The 24560-nt window shown below is 47.7% G+C and overlaps 1 protein-coding gene across 9 annotated transcripts in view; it reads left to right on the forward strand.

Annotated features, from left to right (window-relative positions):
• LOC109905215 (transcription factor COE3) overlaps positions 1-24560 on the forward strand; it is a 98408-nt gene that overhangs the window by 15468 nt on the left and 58380 nt on the right. For all 9 annotated transcript variants that reach the window (XM_031790183.1, XM_031790187.1, XM_031790191.1 and 6 more), the window contains exons 5-6: positions 1932-2005; positions 6168-6236. In XM_031790183.1, coding sequence (XP_031646043.1) covers positions 1932-2005; positions 6168-6236 — 143 coding nt within the window. The remainder of the gene's footprint in view (positions 1-1931; positions 2006-6167; positions 6237-24560) is intronic.

A 24560-nucleotide genomic window follows, 5' to 3' on the forward strand; every position in this document is an offset into this window, starting at 1 on the left:
CCCACCAGGCCCTCCCTGTCCCCAGCCCACCAGGCCCTCTCTGTCCCCAGCCCACCAGGCCCTCTCTGTCCCCAGCCCACCAGGCCCTCTCTGTCCCCAGCCCACCAGGCCCTCTCTGTCCCCAGCCCACCAGGCCCTCTCTGTCCCCAGCCCACCAGGCCCTCCCTGTCCCCAGCCCACCAGGCCCTCCCTGTCCCCAGCCCACCAGGCCCTCCCTGTCCCCAGCCCACCAGGCCCTCCCTATCCCCAGCCCACCAGGCCCTCCCTGTCCCCAGCCCACCAGGCCCTCCCTGTCCCCAGCCCACCAGGCCCTCCCTATCCCCAGCCCACCAGGCCCTCCCTGTCCCCAGCCCACCAAGCCCTCCCTGTCCCCAGCCCACCAGGCCCTCTCTATCCCCAGCCCACCAGGCCCTCTCTATCCCCAGCCCACCAGGCCCTCTCTATCCCCAGCCCACCAGGCCCTCTCTATCCCCAGCCCACCAGGTCCTCTCTATACCCAGCCCACCAGGCCCTCCCTGTGTCGCCATGTCAGGCTGTCACAGATCGATGCGGCAACGAGGTCCTCGACAAAGCGCCAGCCACGGAAACCAATCAATAGCCCTTAATGTGCTGCAGCGACGGCGCGCCGGAGACAATAATTCTGACAACAACACAAGGAGCTTTCTACCTCGGGTGCGCCACTCAAATCCCTCCCTCCTGCCTAGACCTGGACAGACAGACATGCAGACTTTGCATACTGTAGTGTGTCCACCCACAGAAAGGCAGCCATCTAGCAGCCAGAGGGGGGCCCATGTCTATTGATTGGCTGTTAGGAGCCCATTCTCAGACACTCCTATTGGCAAATTCAAACATATTACTGTATATAATGCATTTACCTGGAATGCAGTATGTTGCACACAATAGGAATACAAATAATCTTCTTTTAATAGTGGATGTGTAGGAAAATATATCTGTTTGATATCCCCCTTCAGTCTTTCTTATCATCCTCAAAAAAGCCGAATCTTGACTCTCCTTTTTGCCTTTTTCAACATGGTGGTATTACTCTCGTATGTCCATGATATACCCCCATGAAAACTCCCAGACTAGCTCCAGGGGGTGGAGCGGCTACTTGAATCAGAAATGATGATGTATAAATATCGACCCGATACCCCCCCCCCCCCACACACACACCTCCTCTCCCCCCCACACACACTCCCACTCCCTTTCCCTGGTCCCTGTTGCAATCCCCACCCCTTCTGGCGAAATTGGCAGATTTTAATATAGAGGCTGGGAGGAATCAATAATGCAGAAGTGGTCGTTATCCTAAAAGTATTGTCCCCTTGGGGGTGTGTGTGTGTGTGTGTGCGTGTGTGTGGGGCAACTGACCACCTAGGTGGACGAGGTAGGGGTACGTCATTGGGAGTGGGATGGAGCACTCCCTCCCTCTCGTCCTCCCTCCATCCCTCTGACACAGGAGGTATAGAGAGAATGAAGGAGGGAACAGCTCCTCTCAGTGGTCATCCGTCATCCATGGCCGACATGGCAGCTCCAGTGAAGGATGCCCAGAGGGTGGTCTCTCTCTCTTACTGGGGCTCGCACCGCCATCTGTCTGGGAGGGGTGGAGGGCCGGCCGGGCCGCTCTACACCACGTGGCTCTCCACAATGGGGGGGCTACTCCCTCATCGTCCCCCTCCACCATCTCTTCAGTCTAACCTCCTTTCTCTCCCTGTTAATATGAATATAGCTTACGCTAACAAAGTGTCACCCACTTCCATTGTAGATATTTAGCAGACACTGATAACGAACACGCGCACAAAGCCTTTCCAGTTATATGTAGTCACAACCTTTACAGGGCTATGATCGGATATTATACAGGGAAAGCACAAGTTCAAGTCCAGGGACCCAAAGAAGACTAAACAAACAAATATCGGCTGCTCTTTTCTTCTCCTCAGGCGATCCTCTACGAGGGCCAGGACAAAAACCCAGAGATGTGCCGTGTCCTTCTCACCCACGAGATCATGTGCAGGTGAGTGCCACTCTATTTAAAGGGATATTTCACCCCAAAATCTAATGAATGGACATGATTGGCACCATCTAAATTAATCTGGAATTGGGGTCTGCAGTTCTCCTGATGCATGTACAAGAATCTACACAACATGTACACATACCATCGACTCCAGGACATTTTATGGAAAAAATTTATGTTGGAGTGACTTTTCCTTTAAGGGATCAACACAAGGCTCAAGGTTAGTCAAATTGGTCAAAACCAGTTAATTTAATGCAACAAGAGGCATCCTTATTCCTCTGTGGGCCATCCCTTTTCGTGCTATATAGTCTTCTATATACAGCCCTACAGGGTTGCTCTCATTAAATAAGTGTAGTTGAATTGAATACCATGCTGAGTCATTATCTACCCACTGTGTGTCTGCCGGATGAAGGCCCATGTTGATGGGGGCTTTATGTGTTTGTGTGTGTTTTGATGGAGGTTGGCTGGGCGCAAGTCTGTAGGGCATTGGTTAGGGCCTGGTAGGAGTGAGTGTTAATTATGCAATACAGGAAGTGTGTTTGTGTTTGTGTGCTGCCTTGGACACTGGGGGTTTAGGAGTTTCAAGACTTGGCCCACGAGAGGCCTCAGCTGGTTGTAGGAGTAAGGGAGGGAGGGAGGGAGGGAGGGAGGAGGTTGGGCTCGACACAGCCCTTTGCCTTTTCCATTGACTCAGTCATCCCTGTTGGAACCCAATTGCATATGCATCAACTGCTATTCAAGCAAAACCTTGATCTGGATGTTTCTAGGGCAAGACAATAGAGCATTTACCTGTGAGAAGGCAATTGTTGATTAGCTGAATCAATAATTCAGCTAAGTGTTTAAACACAGTGCTGGAAGAATGCTGATTTGCCTCACCATGGAAACCCTCCGTCTGTTATTTTGATTGAATCAGGGTCTAAGTCATTATTGCACTCATCTTATGACCTAGCTGGGGAAACCATATCTGAGGGTTGTCTTCTGGTTATCTCATGCATCTTGTTTCACATTTCAAAGCCAATTTCAAACAGTGCATGGAGGAACATTCAACTTTTCAACATTTAGTTGAAAAATGGTCGATACAGAAAATGTGGGGACTTCTTTGAGTGACGGACCCATTGTCTCCTCCTTGGAGATCCCCTCTGATACGTCGCTTCATTTTCCTAATGACGGTTCCACTTGGCGTCGGTCATTACGTGATTGAGTGTGATTATTAACCATCCTTCCCCTGATGAATGCCGTGTTTCCATTGGCTAATGAGAAGGGGATGAGAGAGATGCGCTCTCTTTCTTCATCTATCTCGATCTTCCCCTCGGTCTCCCAGGTGACAGGGACGTGATGGCTGAGGTGTCTTTATCTAGTCCTGTGTGGTGTTGCAGCCGTATAAAGTAACACACTCAACCAGCAGTGGAAGTATACTGTAGCAGCTGGTAGGGACCCTCTCCGCGGCATGGCCATGTGGTCCCTGGTGGTGGCTTTGAGATTTGTCCCTTTGTCCAGAACTCTCTGAAGATAAAGAGTAGTTCTCTCATCATAGAGTTAAAAGCACTGAACCTATTGGACGGCTTGACAATTTAAAATATTTGCAATGAGTTTATTCGTCTTTAATTAGATAGACATGTCGACATTATAGATTGTAGGATCAAAATGGAGGCCTTTTATTTACAGTGTTTTAAATCACTTTAAATATCACTTTTTTCCCACATTATTTTTAAATATCACTACTTGACACGCACACAAATATCAACTTAACGATGTCAGTAGTTGATTGGCAAGTACATTTGAAGTGTCACTGTATTCCATGTAGTGTGACTTGAATTGGTTCACAATATCAACACAGCATTCTTTCATTTGAGACTGGCTCTTCCAAAACCACCAAATGGGGCTTTGTGGTAGTCAGTTGGCGTGGGCCAGTCATAGGAGGACTGTGTTATGGGTACACAGGCTAGCCAGGACTGGGCTCTGTGCGCCAGCCCCGGTGCCAGGCTGGAAGAGGGCACGTTGTGTGAGAAAGGCTTGCCACGGGCGTCCTCTCCCAGCCAAGCCGGCTGTCTGCCTGCCGTCCTGACGCATATCATTAGGTCTGGCTGTGGCCCTCATGTTTGGGCTGGGTAATTACAGCACTTGCCCTTTGAAAACAAGCCCTCCATTGACAGCCATTCACTGTGTGCGCATCTTATCACAGGCCTGTGATCCAACAGACTGGCTCTGTTCTCCATCCCTCTGATGCCCGTCTTCAGGTTCCTCAGGGAGCCTTTGAAGGCTTCTCTTGTTTTTTAAAGCTAAACTCTGATAGTTCAGCTTCGAACACTCCTTTTTTTAGTGCTTAAGTAGATTCCACTTGTGGGGATCATTTGAAGTATGCCTGGCTGACTGAAGGGACAATGATAATGATGCTAGTGACCAGCCAAGGCAGGCTGCCCATCTTGGGATGGCATTCCAGGCTCACTTCTTATTGTCGATTCGGTGTGGGTCCTTTTTGCTAGATTGACAAATCATCAAGTTGGCCTCTCTGGTTTCGTTGCTGCGGCACTCACTGGACCAGCACTGCTCAGTACTATTTCTCGGCTGTAGCTGAAAAAAACATAGTAACGCTGACTGGATATCCAGTCTAGTTGTTTTGTGGGACTCGTCTGACTTACTGGCCTGTGTTCTCAGTCATTAGCTAGCCAGGGTGTTAGCCAGTTTGGGCCCGGGGGGAAACGTCATTAAGGCGATATTGTGGACGCTCAGCCAAGGTTTGTTTTCGTGTGCGAAGGGCCCCGGGTCCCCCGAGGGGCCTGGCAGTGCTCCTGGGGTCCAGTTTGTTTATAACACTTTCTCAGTTTGAGGAGGTTGTCACCACAGCAGCACCATTGGGTTTCCAATGCTAATTGGTCTCCTGGAACTTTGCTAATGGTTCCAAGTAGCTGGGGGAATAAATTATTGTGTTGCGTTCAATGGCAACAGTCACACACAAAGACCAGGCAAAAAAACAGTACTTAGTTTATGTTTTTCTTCTACTTAGAGATCAAACGGTGTGATAAATGATTCATAAAATGGGTTAATTTGGCATTCGGTGGCTCGGTTTTAAGCTAGTTTGTCAAATGGCAATGTGATTCATGACAGCATGGGTGAGTGTGTGAGCATAATTGGTCCTCGGCAGGTCATGCAATATGAATAATTTTGAAGAATAAGAGGGTTGGTTTCAATTATCTTTAGAATAACACATTTATATTTAAAATGGGACCTTAGTTACTGTTAACAACCATGCAGAATCAGGACTTCCATTTCAATTTCACATCGCAGTGTTAGAGGCATCACTACAGACCCAGGTTCGATCCCTGGCTGTATCACAACGGGCATCCCATAGGGCGGTACACAATTGACCCAGCGTCGTCCGGTTTAGGGGAGGGTTTGGCCGGGGTAGGCTGTCATTGTAAATACGAATTTGTTCTTAACTGACTTGCCTAGTTAAATAAAATACATTTGAGTCACTGCATGAAACAAACCATTTTGAATGTAAATGTACAAAAGGCCTATATTGAATCCAAATTCATTTTCTGAATGCAATGTAATTGACACTGAATGAACTGTTAAACTACTAGAAGGTATACTACTACCACTACCAACAAATGGAAAAACTGAAACCCTTTCTTTGCACTATGCTATTGTTACACTAGACTGAATCAGAATGATTGGGAAACTGATCCTCATTGTCCACCATTGCATGGCGACCAACCAGAAGAGCACATTGGGCTGTATTCACACCCACTTTTCTGAAACGGCATGCCACCACATGAGCAGTTGGGCAGGGGCAGAGGGGCAGTGGCACAGACCTGGGCAAGGCCAGGGTGGCCATGGCGGTGTGGCAGGGGTGATGGCACGGGGGCAGGATGGAGGTGGCTCAGCACCGGGCCAGCCATCTCTGGGCGCTGTCCAAACTGTCAGCGAGTCACTGAGTGACCTTGGCTGGAGCCCTGCCCAGCTGGAGCGTGGGTCGAGGTGGGGGGATGGGGGAGAAGGGGGACAGCAGATTGCACATGGTTCCTCTCTGACTCCATAGTCCGCTGTATGCCCACGGTTACCAGAGACCGTCCAACAACTCTAGTAACAAATGATAGTAAATGTTTTTAGTAAACCTAAGTGTGATAGCGAATTGTGTCTTTTGTGTTTTTTTTCCTAGTCGTTGTTGTGACAAGAAGAGCTGTGGAAACCGCAACGAGACGCCCTCCGACCCAGTCATCATTGACAGGTAAGGACACACTCCTTTTGTTCCACGTCTTTCTTTCACAGCCACAAAGCAGGCAAGCAGTGGGACCATGCAGGTAAGCAGGACCAAGCCTTCGTGGTTGTGGCTATCATTGGGCCTGTCAGGCTGGCTGGGGTATACTGACCTCCTCCAAAAGGACAGTAGTGGCCTCTGAGGGCACACGGGTCATTACCAAATCCATGTTGGCTCGTTAGACTGAGCTTGGAGAATGGCCAGGGGACAGGAGAGCTGGAAGCTTGGAAACCAGTGATCCACATATACAGAGTCACAACAAACACATGCGCATACACACACACACACACACACACACACACACACACACACACACACACACACACACACACACACACACACACACACACGTCTTCTTACCTCTTGCTGCCTGTGTTAGGAGTAACAGTCCAAATCTACAAGGATCATGTCACACCTTGTTTTCCTAGATCAGGTTAAGATCTCAGTAAATCTCATGCTATTCTCTTTAGTCAGACCTCTAGCCAGGGTTGGGGAGGAGTAACAGTTTACCCCCCCAAAAAACGGTAGCTGTAATCCCTTACTTTACCAGCAAAAATATTGTAATCACATTACAGATCTTTTTCAAAAACAATATGATTACTTATAGGATTACTTTTACATTCAGAAAGGATGTTTGAGTAAAAATCTTTGACATCTGTGTTTTCTCAATGACATTTGAATCAGCATTGGAAAAAGTTCTTCCTGAGCGAGTCTGACCACAAGTTAGAGACCACTATGATTGACACCAAATGTGTTTAATGGATCGTGTGAACAGAACAGGAATAGGCTTTTTTAGGCTACAGTCCAAGCTATGTCTTCCAATGGTGTGACTGCTGTTGGTATCCAAAGATCATCCAACTTGAATAAATGTTTGGAGGACAAAAGCATTGGTGTAGTCTACGGGCGATACGGATATCACTTATTTACATCTCACATTAATGTGAATCACACTACTGCTCTCTCATTTAGCTATTTGCACCGTAGGCTTCGGATTATGGTGGTTGTGGATGGCTGTTTACAATTGTATTTGTGTATTTTATCCCAATAATGGTTCAATTGAAGAAGCGTAAGCTGCCTATCAATCATTGTTTTTGCGACCAGTGGACAGCCAGTGAAAAATGAGCTCTCGCAACAGCTGCATAGTGCAGACCTTTTTTGACTGCAACCGCCAACCACAGGAGCCCGCTGTCAATGTAAATGACCTGCTGCCGCTCTGCTAATCATCAGATGGGGGGAGGAGAGGAGGTAGGGGGCCCATGTGGGTAACTGGGGGGCCCTGCCTTGGTTGGGTAACTGATTCAGGGCCGGCCCTAGCCTTTTGAGGGCCCTAAGTGAGATTAGGATGAGGGCCCCCCCCCACCTCGCGGGCAAAACACTTTAGTCGCCCCCCTCTTGACAGCAGAGAGAAAGCTAATTACCTGCAATTCTACACATTTTGCTATGACTTATGCCATGTTAATGATATCTGAGTGACAGTGACTAACAACATCAATGGGGGCCCCCTCGAGGTCAGGGCCCCTGGGCACATGCCCTGTGTGGCATGTCAGTATTCGGTATTCAGCCATGGTTAATAAAAGTTTAGATAGCAGGCTAGACTATTGGCTAGACTATTTTACAAATCAAAAAATTGTTAGCTGACAAGGCTAATTGAGTGACTATCAGTAACTGACATAACAGAAAAACTGTAGATGCACAACCACATTTCTAAATTGCACCTTGTGTATCTTTCTATTCTAACTCTTAACAGTAAGCTGAGACCCCGACTGAATGTAAAAAAATATATATATATATGCTCAGGTAAAACAATTTGGCTAATCTATATTTCCATATTTCCAATTCGTATTCTTGAAGATCAAGGTGTGTTAAATTAATTGGAATGACTGTAAATCTGACAGACTTTGGATTTTAATGTAAAGATATTACCTAGCTAATATATTATTATCTGTAGTAGAAAGCAATGGGTTAGAAGGAGCCTACATAACCAACCCATCAAATAACATGCAACATCCATTTATGGCCAACTATGTAAACTCTAACATGAATTTATCCTACAATTGATGTCATTCAATTGGTGATATTAATTTGTGTGTCCTTCTAATACCTCTTAAAGGGAAAGTAATCTAAAAGTAGCTGAAAGTAATCAGATTATGTTACTGAGTGGGTAATCAAAAAGGTACGTTACTGATTACAATTTTGAACAAGTAACTAGTAACGAATGGATTACATTTAGAAAGTAATCTACCCAACTCTGAGCACATACGATTACAATGACGATACTTTCAACCAGTAAACACACACACACCCCAGTGATGATAAGTGTCGTTTAAAATGAGGGAGGACTATTATTTTTTTTATGAGCATGGCCTTATTTCTATTACAGCATATTGGATGACTGTCATTCATATTCCATTCACCCAGTTCAATGTAACATCGATAGGTTTCGGCTACTACATGATTCTCAAATATTCCTGTTACCCATCATGAGGTTGCTACAACCTAGCCTGTGAATGAAAGTTTACAACATAGGTGCACATAGGTCATTGCCTTTATCGAGTTGATCTAGGGCGTAATCATTAGTCCAACAGTTGCAAACAAGAGCTTCTATTGGACAAATTCAGGTATGTTTGTTCTGTTTGATTCCGTTTAAGAAATGTTTTTCAACAGAATCGGCGGAATGAATACACCACTGATCACACGTCAACACAGTTCACTTTCATAGCAGCCACGTTGTATTCCTTCAGCCAAGTTGGATTCCTTCAGCGCTCTCCTCCTCTCACCTTTTCCCTTCGCTTGTAGACTTCAGTGCACAACACATCAGCTCTGACCAGGGAAACAAAAACTTTCCAAGCCAAACCATATCATAACCGCTACACACAGCCTAAATCGCTGTCACCATATTTGCTAAAAGAATGTCATTGTCAACATACAGTAGCTAAGAGAACTAACGTGTTACTATACCCGCTACAATCATGCAGTAACGTTACAGTGTATAGTCAGTAAGCAGGTCAGCACTTACACCGGTGGGCCCCGGTGGCAATAAATTAGTCAAACTGAAAGCTTACCTTGACTTGGGAGAGTTCGTGTTGTGGTGTTGGATAGTCATAGCCAACTAGTTAACATAGTATCCCCCTGTTTGAGTCGAGTGTTTGAGTGGCCTAAACTAGCCAGCTGCATTTGCTAGCTAAGTGAATGTGAGATAAAACAAACCAAAATGGAAAATGGCAACCTAAATAGGATCCCAATCAGAGACAACGATAAACAGCTGTCTCTGATTGGGAACCAATTCAGGCCACCATAGACCTACATATACCTAGACATACTAAAACCCCATAAAAAAATATAAAAAACCCTAGACAGGACAAAAACACAGAGACAATACATAAACTAAACCAACCACCCTTGTCACACCTTGACCTAGCCAAAATAATAAAGAAAGCAAAGATAACTAAGGTCAGGGCGTGACAGTACCCCCCCCCCCCAAAGGTGCGGACTCCCGGCCACAAACCTAAACATATATGGGAGGGTCTGAGTGGGCATCTAACCTCGGTGGCGGCTCTGGTTCTGGACGCCGTCCCCCTTCTTTACACTGAGTCCGCTCTTGTATCACTGACCCTTGGATCATCGTCGGAGGCTCTGGACTGTGGCTCCTCGCCGTAGGCCCCGGGCTGGGGACCCTCGCAGCGTGGATCATCGCCGGATGTTCTGGACTGGGGACCGTCGCTGGAAACCCCGGACTGGGGGCCCGTCGTTGCAGGTTCCGGACTGTGAACTGTCGCCGGACGCTCCGGACTGGGTACTGTCGCCGGACGCTCCGGACTGGGTACTGTCGCCGGATGCTCTGGACTGCCGAGGCACACTGTAGGCCTGGTGCGTGGGGCGTGGTGCCAGCACTGATGGTACCGGGCTGGGGACACGCTCCTCAGGGTGAGTGCGAGGAGCAGGAACAGGGCGTACTGGACCCTGGAGGCGCACAGGAAGCCTGGTGCATGGTGTTGACACTGATGGTACTGGGCTGGTAACACGCACCTCAGGGCGAGTGCGGGGAGGAGGCACTGTATTTCTCCTCGTAGTATCGCCGTTCCGTTTTCGCTGCCTCTAACTCCTCCTTAGGACGGCGATACTCCCCCGGCTGTGTCCAGGGTCCTGCTCCATCTAATATCTCCTCCGAGGTCCATCTCCCCATTAAGCGCTGTTCCTCCTTTTCACGCTGCTTGGTCCTTGTTTGGGTGGGTTATTCTGTCACGTTCGTCGTATAGAGGCGCAGCTTGCTATGAATACATTCTTCTTTTAATAAAGAAAGCACACTAAACAAACTAATAAAACAACAAAACGCATGTGACTCTATATAGAACAAGTGCTGACATGCAACTACACATAGACAATAACCCACCAAACCAAAATGGGAAATGGCAACCTAAATAGGATCCCCAATCAGAGACAACGATAAACAGCTGTCTCTGATTGGGAACGAATTCAGGCCACCATAGACCTACATATACCTAGACATACTAAAACCCCATAGATATACAAACACCCTAGACAGGGTAAAACACCTAGACAATACAAAAACTAAACCAACCACCCTTGTCACACCCTGACCTAACCAATATAATAAAGAAAACAAAGATAACCAAGGTCAGGGCGTGACAGGACTACGCACCACACACACTTGCATGCATCACAAAAATACATATCCAGTTCCAATAGGCATATCCTCGGGTAGAAATCTGCAGGAATGGCCATGTGCCACATCCTCAACTAAAGTGTGTGTGTTAGTGGTCACCCCCCCCCCCCCCCCCACACGCGCTACATCGCTACGCTCGTTACACCCCACCCAAACAATTCCAAAATGTTTACCAGCGACAAGCCTGGCTCATGATTTAGTGCCGGACTGCCCATATCACTGCATTTTAGTGCCCTATTAAGAGATACAGGATTTATGGGGACGCAGCCTCAAGCTACTTAACCAACAGATAAAACAGTTAGCCAGGGTGGGTGGAGGGTTGCTATTGGTGACCCGCGATGCAAATCACCCCTATCAGTCGCCACTGTAAAGTGGTTAATGCCGGCAATTCATGGCCCCTTCCCTACACACACACACACACACACACACACACACACACACAAGCGCCTCTGTTTCAAATGATCCGTAGACCCTGTAAATCAAACTCTGATTCTGCTCTGCATCTTTTACCACCTCTCCTCGGATTATCGCTGATAAACACTAACACACACGCACATTATTAAATGTATGCAAGTGCACACACACTCCCTATATAGCAAGCATTTGAATATAAAATGGTGAAATTGTAGGAACTTTATTTAGTTTGGTGATAATATGTCCTCTTTCTCTCGTGATCATTATACATTACTCACATCTTATGCACGTCTTACATGCCTTCTCTATGACATCCCATTCGACATACACACTTGCGCCTATAACCAGCATAAGGGACGGGTAGGGGATACATTTGGTTGGCAGACAAAATGGAGGTTGCACTCTGAGGTGGGACCTCCATCTGAAACCAGGAAGCAGTTTGTTTCCAGTGCTGCCATTTAATGGGGGAAATTGTGCCGAGGCAAGCAGAAAGCTCCAATGGGGCGTGGTGAAATATTGGCTTGTGGCCATTAAAACAGGTGTTATTACAAGCTAATATTGCAATTAGATGGCCGGGCCAGTTCCATGAGTGGGACCATAAATTCCCAGAGACTGTCAGAGCTTACTGGGGAACCAGTGGCTAATTACTCAGTATAGACCACATGGGCCCTAACCCCTCCTTGTCTCCTCCTATCTCCCATCACCCTCTTACCTTAATGGATCTGCTGGACATGGGAGTCATACCCTTCTCTCCCCATCCCCCACCCCTCATAGCTTTCCATGATCTGTTCTATAGTACTAACCACTAGCCATCCCCTACAGTCTGTCAATGGACATTTGTTTAGGGCTGTCTCTGTTGGTGTCGGTTACTGTTTATGAGTGGCTTGGGAAGCTGTCCATCATTGGTTGGACCAGTCGATGGGGAGTTATGAAAGCTCTCCTGGAAATAGATCTCATATACTGTATATATTGAAGCCTCCTCGTTTTTCATATGATCAGTATTACATTGGAGATTTAAAGCAAAAGTCATGTCATCTATCAGGTGCAGACATCTGTTAACGTGTGGATATACACTGAGTGCACAAAACATTAGGAACACCTTCCTAATATTGAGTTGCACCCCCCACTTTGCCCCCAGAACAGCCTCAATTCGTCGAGGCGTGGACAACAAGGTGTCGAAAGGGATGCTGGTCAAATCAAATTTATTGTCACATACACATGGTTAGCAGATGTTAATGCGAGTGTAGCAAAATGCTTGTGGTGCATGTTGACTCCCATACTTCCCACAGTTGTGTCAAGTTGACTGGATGTCCTTTGGGTGGTGAACCATTCTTGATACAGATGTGAAAAACGCAGCATCATTGCAGTTCTTGACACACTCAAACCGGTGCGCCTGGCACCTACTACCATACCCAGTTAAAAGGCACAGAGGTCTTGCCAATTCACCCTCTGACTGGCACACATACACAATCAATGGCTCAATTGTCTCAAGGCTTAAAAATCCTTCTTTAACCGTTCTCCTCCCCTCCATCTACACTGATTGAAGTGGATTTTCACAAGTGACATTAATAAGGGAGCATAGCTTTCAGCCGGACTCACCTGGTCAGTCTGTCACGGCAAGAGCAGGTGTTCCTAATGTTTTGAACACTCAATCTGTGTGGACAGGTATTAGCGAACACCAATATTTATGTGTGTATGCATGCATGCACGTTTCCAGGCGCTGGACTGACTGACAACCTCCAGTGAGGGTTAACTCTGCGGGGGGTGATGGGGTTATCAGCCTCCCCGGACTCTTTCCAGCAATCGCAGCCTATTGATCGGCCAGTGAGCACATCAGAGCCGGCCAGATTAAGAGTATAGATTTACAATAAAAGCAGGACATTACTCGGCAGCCCGGGTAGAAATTGAAAGAAGAAAAAAAGATGAGGTTCTGGAAGTGGGATGAGTCAGGGCCGAGAGAGAGGAAGGGGTTGCCAGGTTGGGGGTGGGATGGTGGATGAGTCAGGACAGAGAGAGAGGAAGGGGTTGCCAGGTTGGGGGTGGGATGGTGGGATAAGTCAGGACTGAGAGAGAGGAAGGGGTTGCCAGGTTGGGGAGTGGGATGTGGGATGAGTCAGGACTGAGAGAGGAAGGGGTTGCCAGTTGGGGAGTGGATGTGGGATAAGTCAGGGCTAGAGAGAGGAAGGAGTTGCCAGGTTGGGGGTGGGATGATGGGATGAGTCAGGGCCGAGAGAGAGGAAGAGGTTGCCAGGTTGGGAAGTTGGATCGTGGGATGAGTCAGGACTGAGGAAGGGGTTGCCAGGTTGGGGGTGGGATTGTGGAGAGTCAGGACTGAGAGAGAGGAAGGAGGTTGGTTGGTTGGGAAGTTGGATGGTGGGGCTGAGTCAGGACTGAGAGCAAGGAATGCGCGGCTGGGAATGGCCATGGATGCGCAGGCCGGAGAGAGAGGAAGGGGGAAGTGTGTAGGGATGGGGGAGTAGATCTGTTGTCAGATTTATATGGGTTGTTTGCTCCGGGGTTATGTTTTGAGAGACAGGTTGATGGGTACGAAGGGCCAACTTGCTATTACATGATTTTGCATTGGGCTTTATGTAGTATTGAAGGCAGTTGCCTCCGTGTCAGCGTTGTTTAACGGCTTTTTTATCACACCTAGGCTTATGGAGGTCACCTTGTCTGGTGTTGCGTTGTGGGTAGCCTTGCTTTGTGGTATCTTTTGTATTTCGGCCTTAGAATGGTGCAGTGAGGCTATATCAGGGGTGGTGGTTGGGGGGAGTGAGACTCAGGTGTGTGCGTGTTCAGGGGGTGGGGGGTCAGAGACTGTGGTGTAGGTGTAAAATATGGATGGGGGACTGTTGGTGGCCTGGTCTTCTGGTTGAATTATTCAGTATATCCCATCCCTCACACAAGGGGGGACGGCCTACCGCTGCTCCATCACGACTTTCAGGAAACCAAACGGTCTTTAAGAGAAGGAGAGGGAGAGAGGTAGACGTCATCCTCTCGGGCTATAGATTTATGTTCTATTTTGGCAAGAATTTTGTTTGGTCTGCTGACCGATGGGGACAGGGGAAATGGGGTCGGTTGCCACAGTGAGGCGTGTATGTGTGTGAGGTACCTGCAGTGTGTTTACAGTCCTGTAATCTTATCCAATGACTGCCACCCCTCGGGATCTGCTAAGAGATGCAAAAACTCTCAACGTGAAGTTGTTTGTTGTCTCTTCTCCTTAATTCAAATTATACAGTAGCTAGCCACATTACCTTACACCTTCTGGTTGCTCCTCGACATCTACTTTGTGTGTGTGTATGTATAAATGTGTTAGTGTGTGTGTGCTAATATTTATGTGCTTGTGTCAGGGTTAGCCCAGATGACCTTGACGACTGCTCCACAGGGTAAGAGGGAAATATCAGCGCCAGTGTTTGTGGTTCACCCCTCTCGCCTTTCAGCAGGGTATCTATTCCAACACACACACACACACACACACACACACACACACACACACACACACACACACACACACACACACACACACACACACACACACACTACAGCTCCCCCAAATAGAAAACCACACAATCACAGCCACGGTCGCACTCTACCCCGGCATGATATGATACAACTAGCTGCCTCTGGTGAACAATGCTCCCACAAAAACATTATTCCTACCTCTCTCATGTCTTTGATTCCCAGAGGAGAACCACTACTCGTATCCAACCTGCATGACTCTCCAACTTATTGAATCTTTGCATTTTCCTCAAGGAGGCTGAAGCTCGTCGAGCAGTTATTCTAATACAGATGTTGCCATTAAACAATCATCCTCCATTTACCATTCAGAGGAGGGTTTCCAGTCCCTTAAAACCCAAAGGCTCTGTGAGTATAACACACTTCACTCTCCCTCTGTTGAACGGGGGCTCGGAAGCTGCCAAGTCACCCTGTTGGCAGGCGGTTGGGAACAGAAGGGGTGTTTCGCTACCTGTCTTAGCGTTCACAGCCTGTGGTAATATCCGTCTGGGTGGTTCCATCAGGCCGGGGTGGAGCCAGGGCCTCCAGCGGGCCCCCGGGGCTGAGCATGGCTGATGTGATACGCTGTGAAGTGTGCACTGGTCCAAGGTTGCCCATAAACCTATTCACCAAAGGGGAAAAGATATCATTCACCATTTGTTTTAGGATAGTAACTCCTTCCCATTTCCTCTGTCCTTGTTTACTCTCTGTTGTGGATCTGCATGTTCTGGATAGGTATAGTTAACTGAAATGGGATTGAGCCCTAATTGGAACCCACTCATCGACACACGGACTCTCTTCACAAACAGATCCAGCCACGCCTCCCAGGCACCGACTCCAGTCCACCTTCCCACCCAGAGTAGCGCTCCATGTGGGGGCATGGGAACTGGGAAAATCCCTAGTCCTGACAGGGCCCCCCTACCAAGACCTGCCAGCCGCTAAGCCCTCCTGCCCCCCCTCCAGCGCCTGCTTGTCACTAATGCTGCCGTTAGCCCTTTACTACTCGTCGGTGAGAGAAAGGCTATCGATCCCTGTTTGTTGATCCTGCTGTTGACATACCACTGGCTCCTGTGGCTTTCAAAGAGCCAACACGGGGTGGGATGTAATCTGTAAACACCGCCGGGGACCCCTCGCCGAGCCCTCCACTCCCAGCCCCACCATCGACTCAACAGCTCAGGCTTAGCTGGGATGCCGTCGCACCCCAACCACCCACCTGCTCCTCTCTTCCCAGTCCTTTACCTCACCCCCCCCCCCCCCCATCTTCAACTCAGCTGATTGTGAAACCATGGGACAGCAGCATCTTCCTATCATGAATGTATTCACCTTTGATATCGGCCAACTCCCCTCCCCACGATGGTCTCTCTCTCTCTCTCTCTCTCTCTCTCTCTCTCTCTCTCTCTCTCTCTCTCTCTCTCTCTCTCTCTCTCTCTCTCTCTCTCTCTCTCTCTCTCTCTCTCTCTCTCTCTCTCTCTCTCTCTCTCTCTCTCTCTCGCTAATCACCCGAGTGTTTCCCCAATTAAGAATGCACAGATAACCCTCCATTCCCTCCAAACCCCACTGACACACACACACACACACTCGGGTGGTTTAATCAGGAGGAGGAGTGTGGTGTGGCTAATTAAGTCGGTCCATCCATGAGCCCAGTCCTGCCAAACAGATGTGAGGAGGCAATTTGATGCAGGATAAGAGCTGCTTGTTTATAATGCATGCTTGCTATAACCATTCATAACAGCTCACAGCCCGCAGGTTGTTTTTAACACCCCTGATATAGAGTATAGCTCTTGAAACGTTGTCTAACTTGAAAATAAGAGTAGTCTGTTGTTGGTTTTCACCGTTGAGCAAGACACTTAACCTTCATAGCTGGAGCATATATTCACCTTTATGAATTTCTAACATGGGGAACAACCCCACAGATTATTTAGGTCAGTCTGCAATGGAGGGTAGTTCGTTTCATCAGCAAGCAGGTTTCGTTTATCAGTCTTTGGGTTTTTTTTCTTGTAGTGTGAGGATGCAATCTGGACGCGGCATGCCCGAACCAGCCACAGCAGTTCAAGGGAAGAAGGAAAGGAGGGAGTGAATCACTGGATGGATGAAAAGAAGAGTGTGGATGAGGAGGGAGGAGTTGGGGGGGGTGGTTGAGTGGCGAAAAGTGGTGGTGTGGATGAGGAGAGAGGGAGAGATGGCAGAGTTGGGGGGGTAGGTGGGTGGAGAAGAGTCGTGGCGTGAGGGAGTGAGAATGAGACAGGATGGGGGGGAGGAGGACGGAGGAAAAGAAGGATGGATGGATGGAGGGAGGCAGGGACAAAGAGGAGCAGATTAAGAGGGTATTGATTTCTATATAAAGATTCCGAGATTTGATATGAGGAGGGTCGCAGGAGAGGGGCCGGCCACGAGAGAGTGAGAGCAAGAGAGAGAGAGAGCGAGCACACAGGGGGAAGTCGAGGAGATCCATTACATCACCGTAAACAGTCCGATTCCACAGGGCTCATCGGTAACACCGGCGCACCGGATCAACACACAGACGTCACCCAAGGAGTTAGAATGGATGATCAGCTGACAAACTATGAGAGAGAACGCGCACATGGTGTTTCCCAATGTTTATGTTTCTTACACTTACCTCTCATAGGGCCTAACCTGTCAAACCACGCAGAATAACATCACAAAACAAATCCACCAGCGATATTACGTACAGACATTTCACCAGATGATATATACTCATGCGAAAGAGTCGTTGTGGAATCTCCCAAAGACATTTTAACTGGGGAGAGAACAGTCCGGGAGGCAGTTGATCAATCATAAACCAAACCATCAGATTGTATCTTTATTGCACAGACTGAAATTCTATACAGTATTCCCACTATAGGTTGCCTACCAAGTTGAGTTTGTTAGCGGTGGGGGGTAATGACAGTTGAAATCCTGTTGTTTCTAAGGTTTGGCTCTTTGTGTGTGTGTGAATCAACACTTTGTTATGCACTGTGTACATATCTCGCAGGGGATGCAGGATCATCTATATTTGATGCAACTCTGACGCCAGGGCAGGATGAGACCCTATTGCTTTCACCACACACACACACACACACACACACATAGACATGATAACACCCAAAAAACACAGACATAACTAAATAAATGGATTGGCTACAGTGTCAATAACATGCACTCATACAGAATGCACTCAGTCAAAAACATATAGACAAACACTTAGAAACACTTAGAAAACGTAGCAAACCCATATATACAGTGTATACCTACAGTAGATTTTAAGCCATCTTGTCTACACATTTATCCCTCTTCACAAAGAGATTCACACACACACACTCACCCACAACACAAATCAATACCAATTTATAATTCAGGATTGCTGGAGTTTGGGTTTTAGGGCAGGCTGGCTTCCAGCCTTCATAAATATTACAGTGTTATTGACTTGATCCGAATTAATTGGAGATTTTTTTTCTCTTTTTTTCTTCTGCCGTTCCCCCCTTTTCTTGTTTCAGGGTGCTGCGCAATAAAGTCTAGTTTTATTTATTCCCTTTGAGTTAGAGATGAGAGGCCTAACTGGATACAAATTTGATCCCTAGAATGAAATAAAGTGGATAATAGCTGACAGAGGACGAAGCCTTGACAAATCTAGGGAGAGATGTGCTACATGTGCCGGGATTGGGTTAAGCGGAGTAATTTGTCTGCGCTGCGTCTCGTCCGTCTGCTTCAGCGATCTGGGCTCCAACACAGGCTTTGTGCCCCTTAGTGCAAACATGTCGTCTTGTAAGACATTGATCATTGGGATCTGAGAGGCAAAATAGTGCAGAGTAGCCTTTCGGTGTGGGAGCATGGCAGACACTATACACAATACTTAGACAGGCTCTAGTGTACTGTACTACATGAGTACAGATAGATACTCCAAAGTACTTTAGCATTTATGAAAAGATGAAATAATAGAAAATGTTATCATTGTTAAAATAGCATCGCTGCTTATGTCGACAATAACAGCTTCATACAAAGCTAGTAGTACTTATATTGATTATAATAATAATGATGATGGTGAAATAAGGAAAATGACACACACGCATACACATACACACACACACACGTACCTATCACTCTAGCTTCTCCCGACCTCCACCCCCAGCTCAGATCTCCTGGGGAGACCTCTATGGTTGACTCGCTGAAAGAAAATCAATCATGTCATGAAGCAGAGTCCCCCCCCAAAAAAACACCCTACTACTTGGTGATGTAAAGTCCAGTGAGCAGAGCAGCCTCTGTAGCACGCCCTAACAGTATTCACAAACACCGGATGCATTTTACCTCTACCACACACGCACATACACACATACAATCAAAAGACACACACAGACACAGACACAGGTGTAGACTGGTGAGCGGAGGGCAGAGTGGAGGTTTAAGGCAGGGGCTCTGGGGAGGAGGGATTTGGGAGCGGAGTGTGTTCCCTGCAGTCAATACACAGAGCTCCTCAGCTCAGCAGGCCCTCTTTTAATCTTCTAATCAGGGCCTGGGACCACTGGTACACTGGGAAGGAGCTGGGTAAACCCAATGAGAACACGCACACGTTCAAACACACGCTCCAAATGTATTTAGAACTCATTTAGGTTGAACATGAACCGATTTGTATAGTTGTTATTTTTGTTACGCACTCTTATAAAGGCGTTATATAAAGGCATGATAGCAGTTGAGACTTAGACGTCACATCTTTGTTTCTGTCACAGTAGTCAATATTTTCGTTGGGCAAGCAGGATGCAAATGAATGATATTAGCTACCAATATGTGGTCAAGCTTAGTTTTACTTAAGATAATTCCTATTTGGCAAAAAAAAGACATCTTGCTACCCAACTCCAGCAGCCAGCAGCAGCTCCTCTCAGAACCCATAGACACGTCAGCTCTATTCTCCTATACGGTAAACCCCCCCCCACCAAGTGAGAGTGTGAAATACTGTAGACAACTGAACTAGTATGTCTGTAGGCATGTCTGTCAGTCCGCCCACATGGGTACGTGCCCACACTTGTGTATCAAAAACAAATATGTATAACGTTAGTTTTAGCATGGTTCCTGAGCACTCAGTCTTCATTGGGAGTTTCAGAACCCAGTGAAACACAAGTTGGACTTTCCTCTGCAGCTTAATAAGAAAGTCTGCTCATATCCCAGCAGCTGCAGGTTCTTGCTGTGTTGCAGTTATGCCAGTTATGTCCTTTTGGCTTTTAAAGGATTGTCTGGTGCCGGATAATCATGACTGAAATATTGGGTGGGTTGGCGAGGGGGGTAGAGGGGGGCACATTTGGCACAGCAAGCAGGGAGGAGGGAGGCGGGCAGGCTCTGCCCGGTCGTCTTTAGCTGCAGTAAAACCCTCTTAGTGGGTAATGCCATCTGGCCCGGGCCCCTGGTGGAGGCGTAACGGGCCCAAAAACTTGGGGTCGGGATGCTTTACTGCCCAAGCCTGCCGTCTGCAGATGGCACCAGCCGCGCCAGTGGAAAACGCCAAGGTCGACGCGTGTGGCACGGGAGTGGCGCAGCTAAATGGCACGGAGAGAAATATGTGGATGTGCCGGACTGATTTTAACATCAAGCCAGGGCTATGCTCGACTAAGATGCTATGCTAGCTACATTACTTAGCTCTATTTCACTGTATGTCAGTTCTGTCACTGCTAATACCTGTGTGTGTGTGTGTGTGTGTGTGTGTTATGCCCAGAGGTCTGGCGCCATAGTCACAGTTCTCCTTTACTACCAGGGTGGCAGCTGGCAAAATGAATAGCCATTTTAACACCAGTGAGCACAGAACAGGCGCGGCGCACAAAGGAATTTAATAAGTGAGAGAGAGAAAGAAAGGGAGAGAGAGAGAGAGGTTTTCTCTTTTATTTCAATATGATGTTACTCCCACTCCTCCTTCTCCCCCCTCTCCCACTCCTCCTTCTCCCCCCTCTCCTCCTTCTCCCTCCTCTCCCACTCCTCCTTCTCCCCCCTCTCCCACTCCTCCTTCTCCCCCCTCTCCCACTCCTCCTTCTCCCCCCTCTCCTCCTTCTCCCTCCTCTCCCACTCCTCCTTCTCCCTCCTCTCCCACTCCTCCTTCTCCCCCCTCTCCCACTCCTCCTTCTCCCTCCTCTCCCACTCCTCCTTCTCCCCCCTCTCCCACTCCTCCTTCTCCCCCCTCTCCCACTCCTCCTTCTCCCCCCTCTCCCACTCCTCCTTCTCCCCCCTCTCCCACTCCTCCTTCTCCCTCCTCTCCCACTCCTCCTTCTCCCTCCTCTCCCACTCCTCCTTCTCCCTCCTCTCCCACTCCTCCTTCTCCCCCCTCTCCCACTCCTCCTTCTCCCCCCTCTCCCACTCCTCCTTCTCCCCCCTCTCCCACTCCTCCTTCTCCCTCCTCTCCCACTCCTCCTTCTCCCCCCTCTCCCACTCCTCCTTCTCCCTCCTCTCCCACTCCTCCTTCTCCCCCCTCTCCCACTCCTCCTTCTCCCCCCTCTCCCACTCCTCCTTCTCCCCCCTCTCCCACTCCTCCTTCTCCCCCCTCTCTCTCCATCCTTTTCTCCACAAACAGGCGCATGCTCCCCCGGCTCTCCACACCGCCTCCAGCTAAAGATGAGACTGAAAATTAATTTGGGGGGTTTCATTAGATTGGCTTTTTGGCCCATTTCCCTGAGTTAGTCCCTGAGCAGAGAGCCCTGGCATCGCTCTCGCCAGCCCCCTCCACCCACCAACCCCTGCACCCCCTGCTCATGCCTGTCACAACTCGGGCCGACGAGAATAACCAGGAGTGGGTGGAGACAGGGGGTAAAATCACGAAAAAACTGAGCGAGAAAGAGCCCACTATGCTTTAGTGATCATTATAAAGAGTCCATACCCCATGCCCTTAGGAATCTGTAATGCTACTTTGTTACTTGCGTGTGAAAAATCTCTTGCCTTGGGCTCTATCTCCTAAAGCTCATCACCTAAAGCACATCATATCTCAATTCAGATGTTCAGGTACAAACAATCGCAGTGTGTGTGTGTGAGAGCGAGAGAGTCAAGGAATTTTGGCGGTCATTTTAGCCAAATTTCCAACCTTTATTTCCAACCCAGTGTTCTAAAATCAGACTCTATGAATAGCTTATTGTGTGAATTATTGGATGGATCCAACAGTTTTACTGTGCCTCTGTTTCGATGTTCTTTATATGGTACAAACAACAAGCAATGTTAAACCCACTTCAACACCCTCTCTGCCAATTCTCCCCTCTCAACACCCTCTCCTGGTCGTCATGTACCAAAACCTCAGCCGTGATTTTTGTTGTGTTTTCTCCCCAAAGTGTTTTTGAGAAAATTCTCTCGCTTTTTCCTTCAGACAGACTCTGGTAAATTGAGTTTTCAAGGTGAATGTCCCATTACTGGAGAAGGTTGACAAATTAATTTGGTGGGCGCCTTGTTGCAGTGTGGCTAGCGATAGAGACCAGGCTGTCAATTTGAGAAATGAGGTCTGGCTCATGGAGCCAGATGGGAGAGAAATGGAACAGCACATTAGCTAATTACTTATGCAAATCACCCCGGTCCTGCACCTTAACTTAAGCACACTGGATGATACTTAGGGAGGCTGGAGAGTTTTAGATAATGTTAATCCTATAGCCCGTCACCCCTCTCTAGTGAGGCTCTTCACCTGCTGAGGTGGCTCTATGAGGGATTACAAACATACCGGGAGAATACACGTGTATGTGTGTGTGAGTGTGTGTGGTAACACATGGGAGCACACATATACACACCTGGACTCGCTAGCATAAACGTATATGTCCTCTGTGCATACACACACACACACACACACACACACACACACACACACACACACACACACACACACACACACACACACACACACACACACACACACACACCAACACACAGACTAACAATAGTCTTTGTCCACACCATTTGTTCTTTGTTATAATTTTTTCTGGTAATTTTGCTCTCCACAGTTGATTCCAGCCCATCTGCTGAGTAAACCTTGGTGTGTTTGTTGTTAACTTACAACATGAACCAAGCCTCTGTAGCCAGGTGTTCATTTAACGCCTAACGGCAACACTGAGAAGACACCCATGAGCCTGGTTTTCTACGTTCACTGCCTAGCCATATAACTGTCTTAGCTTTGCCAAAAGCCTTCTTCCGCTATGTGCTGCTGGCGATGGACAAAATGTAAAGTACAAAACAACCACGAAACCTAATGCTAATGACAAAATACACAGAAGTAATACATAGTTCAAATACATGCAATGAAGTCATTTAAATACTTCCCCATTCCCGACACTCTCAGATAAAAGGGTTCCAAATGGGGTTTTTCGCTTGTCCCCACAGGAGACCCCTTTTTGGTTCCAAGTAGAACCCTTTTTGGTTCAAGGTTGAACCCTTTTGGTTCCAGGTTGAACCCTCTGTGGAAAGGCTTCTACATGGAACCCCAAAAGGTTCTACCTGGAACCAAAACAGTTCTACCTGGAACCAAAAAGGGTTCTTCAAAGGATTCCGCTATGGGGACAGCCGAAGCACCTTTTTTTTCCTAAAAGGGTTCTATCTAGAACCTAAGAGTGTACTCTGTCCGTCTGGCATGAGTGAGCTCTTTCCCAAACACCTGAGTAGAGTAGTGCAGGTAGGGCTCTGTAGGCAGAAGACACGGTACCGTAGGGGACTGAGGGTGTCCATCTCCACCTGCATGCATGGCGTTACTCCCCGCATCGGCGCAGGGCTTACTGGAAGCTTAGCTAGCTCGACGCGGACCCCCTCCTAATCACACGGTGCTAATCCCACCTGTCAAAACATCCCAGCGCCCCAATCAAAGATCCAAAGATCCAGACCCAGTCCCCTTAATTAGCTCTTCTAGCCCTGGATAGATGCTGGGAAGAAAATCTCCAGTAAAAATCAACGCTGTGTTCCACCTAGAACCTCTTATCCTCAGGAGGAGAGACATCTGGTAATATAGAGCCAGGGGCAGCGGGACACCTAGTCTGAAGAGGACATGGGTGTGTGTGTGTGTGTGTGTGTATGCGTGTTGGTGTATATGTATCAGTAGGGGAGAGACTGAGAAAGTGTGTGTTTGTGCAGGCCAGTGTGGGTGTAGGCATTGATCCATCGATTCGTGTTTGGCTGACAGGCCCCAAGCGAAAGCTTAAGTATTATTAATGGTTTGGCTGTTTAGCTGTCAGTCATTAATGAAAGCACTCTCACTATTAGCTTCTCCTAGCCTGTCACTCCTGACACACACACACACACACACACTGGCAACTCAATAAGACAACAGAAAACTCTCAGCTCCGGAATGTCCACTTAATATGAAGGAAATTGTGCTGACGGCAACATTTGATATGAAGTGTGGACAAGCCTTGTCCTATCATGATCTAATTGTAATCTATGATGACCAATGTTTGGTTGCATTAGGTCTAATAAAGTTGAGAAGATTATAACATGACAAAGGTATTTTTTCACCTCTTAATTCTGATAGACAAAAAATTACCTGGGCCAACATCTGGATTTGCTAATAGTAGATAACAGCAAACTTTGATTAGTTTAGCTACTTCTGTACCCCTATTATAATTATCTGTTTCATTTAAACAACTTTTATTTCCATAAGAGTGCTTGTGCTCCTTTTCAACCTGAGGAAACATTGGCGGGTCCAAATGTCTTAGCAGAGACCTCTAATTGACATTGGTTCAACATGCAGATTAGAAATGAACCTGGAATTT

This window comes from Oncorhynchus kisutch, linkage group LG15 (assembly GCF_002021735.2).
Source record: "Oncorhynchus kisutch isolate 150728-3 linkage group LG15, Okis_V2, whole genome shotgun sequence".
NCBI classification, from domain to species: Eukaryota; Metazoa; Chordata; class Actinopteri; order Salmoniformes; family Salmonidae; genus Oncorhynchus; species Oncorhynchus kisutch.